The sequence below is a fragment of the Nanorana parkeri genome, unplaced genomic scaffold (assembly GCF_000935625.1).
Source record: "Nanorana parkeri isolate BGI_ZX_2015 unplaced genomic scaffold, ASM93562v1 scaffold1565, whole genome shotgun sequence".
Lineage (NCBI taxonomy): Eukaryota > Metazoa > Chordata > Amphibia > Anura > Dicroglossidae > Nanorana > Nanorana parkeri.
The window spans coordinates 30,563-34,285 of NW_017307833.1; the positions used below are offsets into that span (position 1 = coordinate 30,563).

General features: G+C 50.2%; 1 protein-coding gene across 1 annotated transcript in view; it reads right to left on the reverse strand.

Moving 5' to 3' along the window:
* LOC108798844 overlaps positions 1-3,723 on the reverse strand; it is a 9,335-nt gene that overhangs the window by 3,515 nt on the left and 2,097 nt on the right. The window contains exon 2 of the mRNA XM_018570644.1: positions 44-208. Coding sequence (XP_018426146.1) covers positions 44-208 — 165 coding nt within the window. The remainder of the gene's footprint in view (positions 1-43; positions 209-3,723) is intronic.

Below are 3,723 nucleotides of genomic sequence, written 5' to 3' on the forward strand. Positions count from 1 at the left end.
GTCAGCCGAGCGTTCCTTCAGATACCGCTGCGTGACGACTTACATTCCACTTTCTCGCTGGCGCTCAATGATCTCCATGCTCCCTGCTCCTTAGCTTTCAAAGCCTGCTGCTCGGAGCTCAGCTGCGATACGAAGGCCACCGCCGGGAGAGGGACGGCTCTGTTGTCAGTGTATGAAGGGAGGGTGAAAGCCGGGACTGCCACACTCGCTAGAAATAAAAAAAAATAAAAAATAAAAAAGAAGAGGACGGGTATAAATAAAACTCCAGAGAATTACAAGAGCGAGTCACCGTGCATCTAAACCCAAGAAAAAGAAGAATAGATGTAACATATGACGGCTTACCAGTCCTTGGATGTGGCGGCTGCATTAGTTTCCCTTTTTTTTAGGCTCCCCCCCCCCTTCTTATATTCATCTGGTGATCCCGCCAGTATCACTTCCCATCCTAGGGCGACAACACTCCCTGTACTGCATCTATGGAGGAGCAGCACTGCTACCCTGGAACAGGAAAGGTAAGGACTACACAACACCTCCCATCCCACCTCTCCATTACATAAGGAGGAGGCTGCACACTGATGTCAGCATTTCCATAAAACTTTATTGTTGTGGATGTGCGCCCCGGAAGCCATCCCTCTGATGTGCTTCACCCTAAAGGCCGTGACACACTGCACGCGGAGCGGTGGCGCGCTGCCTTTGCGAGCAGTGTGTCATGTCGCTTTCTTCTCGGCACCTCAGTTTGCGAGAGCTCAGCGTGCCGAGATAAACAATTTCAACTTCAGCCAATCGGCTCGCGCGTATAAACCGGACGCGACGGGATGCGACGTCTGGCCGGTTGTTACAGACGAGCCGATAACAAGTTTCCCAGCAGCCTTGTATGAGGAGCGTGGACAAGCGGTCCTTCCTGCACCCGCTCTCACTGAACACTGAGCGGAGGAGATCTTTGCCGGCTCTCGAGAAGTTTGTAGGAGAATAAAATGGACAACATTGTACTTGCAGAAAATAACAGGAAGCAGCCGCCACCTCTACGGACCGTTGGAAGTTTAAATTTAGGAATTCCTTCTTGGGTTTAGAAACACTTTAGAGAGAACGCGACACAAAGAAAACAGAAGTACAACAAATAGGAACGGCAATACATGTATTAAAAGGCGCATACACACGCGTGTGGTCTGGGAAGTAAATCCACCTCTCAGCTCAGGGTCCCCACACTGCAGGGAATGACATTGCGGATCTTTCCCGTCCAGAATTGGTACCAGAGAGGCACGTGGAATACCGATAACCAGTGATGCCGTATTGCAAGATGGCCGAACAATTTCTAAGGCACCTGTCGGGGACCCCGGAATCTGAATCCAGGAAGTGACATGAGGACCACCAAAGCGCTAACGAGTCCAAGGAGACTTTATTCTAGAAATAGAAAATCGGGGGGAAAAATCCAATGCATTGGAGGGAGAGCAGTCCATCGGGGCGCGTACTGTACGTTGTACATATATCCTTGCAGCGGACACGGTGCGCGTGTGTATCCTTGCAGCGGACACGGTGCGCGTGTGTATCCTTGCAGCGGACACGGTGCGTGCGTGTGTATCCTTGCAGCGGACACGGTGCGCGTGTGTATCCTTGTACCGGACACGAAACACAGTGTGTGTGTATCCTAGTAGCGAACACAGTGTGTGTGTATATCCTAGTAGCGGACATGGTGTGTGTGTATCCTAGTAGCGGACACGGTGTGTGTGTATCCTAGTAGCGAACACGGTGTGTGTGTATCCTAGTAGCGGACACGGTGTGTGTGTATCCTAGTAGCGGACACGGTGTGTATATCCTTGGACGGACTCAAATAGCACAATATAAATGAAGTTGGCGCGAGTAGCAGAGCATACAAAATGGATCCGGCAGCCACAACTTTTGCCTTTTTTTTTCCTTCTCTTTCAATTTAGTGAATTAGTCTCCGGGGACTCCATTGTGGTTTTGGGGCTCCTCATGCCATGTCTCTCTTTCGGTATTCTCTGTGGCACCGTCCACAATAGTGCCAGTCACAGTACCCAATATCATCATTTTTGGTTACAGCAGCAACGTGCATTGTATGTTGACCACACAAGTGTGTACAATCTCTGGACGAGGAGCAAGGGCACAGATGATTCATGTGCCAGCTTTCTGTCGTTACAAGTTGAAGATGCTAAAATCTCACGGCTTTAAGCTGATAAAAAAAAATCATACTTAGCCAGGATACAGAGGTCACAGGTTAAAGAGGACCGGTTATATACAAGGGTTCAAGTCTATTAAAACACCACCATGCCTCAGTACTCCTCTCAAGACTCCTCCGCCCCGATGCAAGCAGTGGCCTGGCTTTTGGGAGGAGTTAAGCAAATATCAAAACATCTTGATGAGTTGGTGCCAGGTGTGGTGAAGTTGGCATTCCTGGACAGGTTGCATTTGCAGACAGGAGGCCCTAGGTAACACCCACGTGTGATGCTGAGCCTCCATTATTGAAAGAGCTGATAGCCAATGAAAAGGGGTGGGGCCAGGGACAGTCAGACTGAGGAGGAAGGGCCTAGATCAGGGGGTAGCAACCTTGACGCTTCCATCTGGGGTGAAACTTCAAGTCCCATGAGGCATTGCAAGACTGACAGGCACAACTCCCAGAAGCAAAGGGATGATGGGAGTTGCAGTATCGCCACAGCCGGAGTGCCGGCCCACCCGTGGCCTAGATGATGCCGGATGTCCTCCTGCCAGGAAATGAGGTGCAGGGGGGGGGGGGGGGGTGGGCACACACAAAAACGAAAAGAGGGGGGGGGGGGGGGGGGGGTGGCTGGCACTACACAGATCCTCTCACCATGTCCAGAGTGGGTAAGGGGACAGGATCTCTAAGAATTACAATTTCCCCAACACGGGGAGTCTTATCCGCATTAGCACCTCGGGGATATAAAAAGTCCTCTTTAAGCTTTTATATCGGATTCTCCAATTTATAAATAGTCAGGAAACCAAAAAATATATAGAAGAATTGAGCCGAAAAATGATTAAAGCTCATTTAAAGGTGGACACGCACGGCAATCTTTAGCTTCCTTTATGAGACACATGGATCTCAATATATCTATAACCTAATAAAACATTAGGTGTCGGAGGTCCAATAAGGAAATGTAATACAACTGCCGTGTTTGTGCACCTCCACCGCTCCCGGTAAATTGCCCGGACCATTGATGTGCCACAGATACCCCGGCACACTTACCTACAGCACCGCCCCCCCCTGCATTTTCTGCAGAGTCTCCCTTACAATGCCACGTACACGGTCATGGCAACCGGCGTTCGGAACAAGACGCCACACATAGCTGAAGGTGAATAGAACGTGCAGGCTTCAATACATCATTAGAACACAGGCATGTCAAAGAGAACCGGTCACACACATACATGGAGCACAGTGTTTAAAGCTGAACTCCAGGCGAAGTAATCTAGATACAAGAGGCCTGTATAGCCTCGCTCGAAAAACCGCTCCACCACTTTGACTGTGCAGGAGTTTCCCGTAATAAAGGCCGCTCACTGCTGCTCTCTCTCCTTGTGCAGGACTGGTCTTGTCTCCGCCCCTTCCTGTAATAAAGACCGCTCACTGCTGCTCTCTCTCCTTGTGCAGGGTGACTGGTCTTGTCTCCGCCCCCTCCTATAATAAAGACCGGTCACTGCTGCTCTCTCTTTGTGCAGGGTGACTGGTCTTGTCTCCGCCCCCTCCTATAATAAAGACCG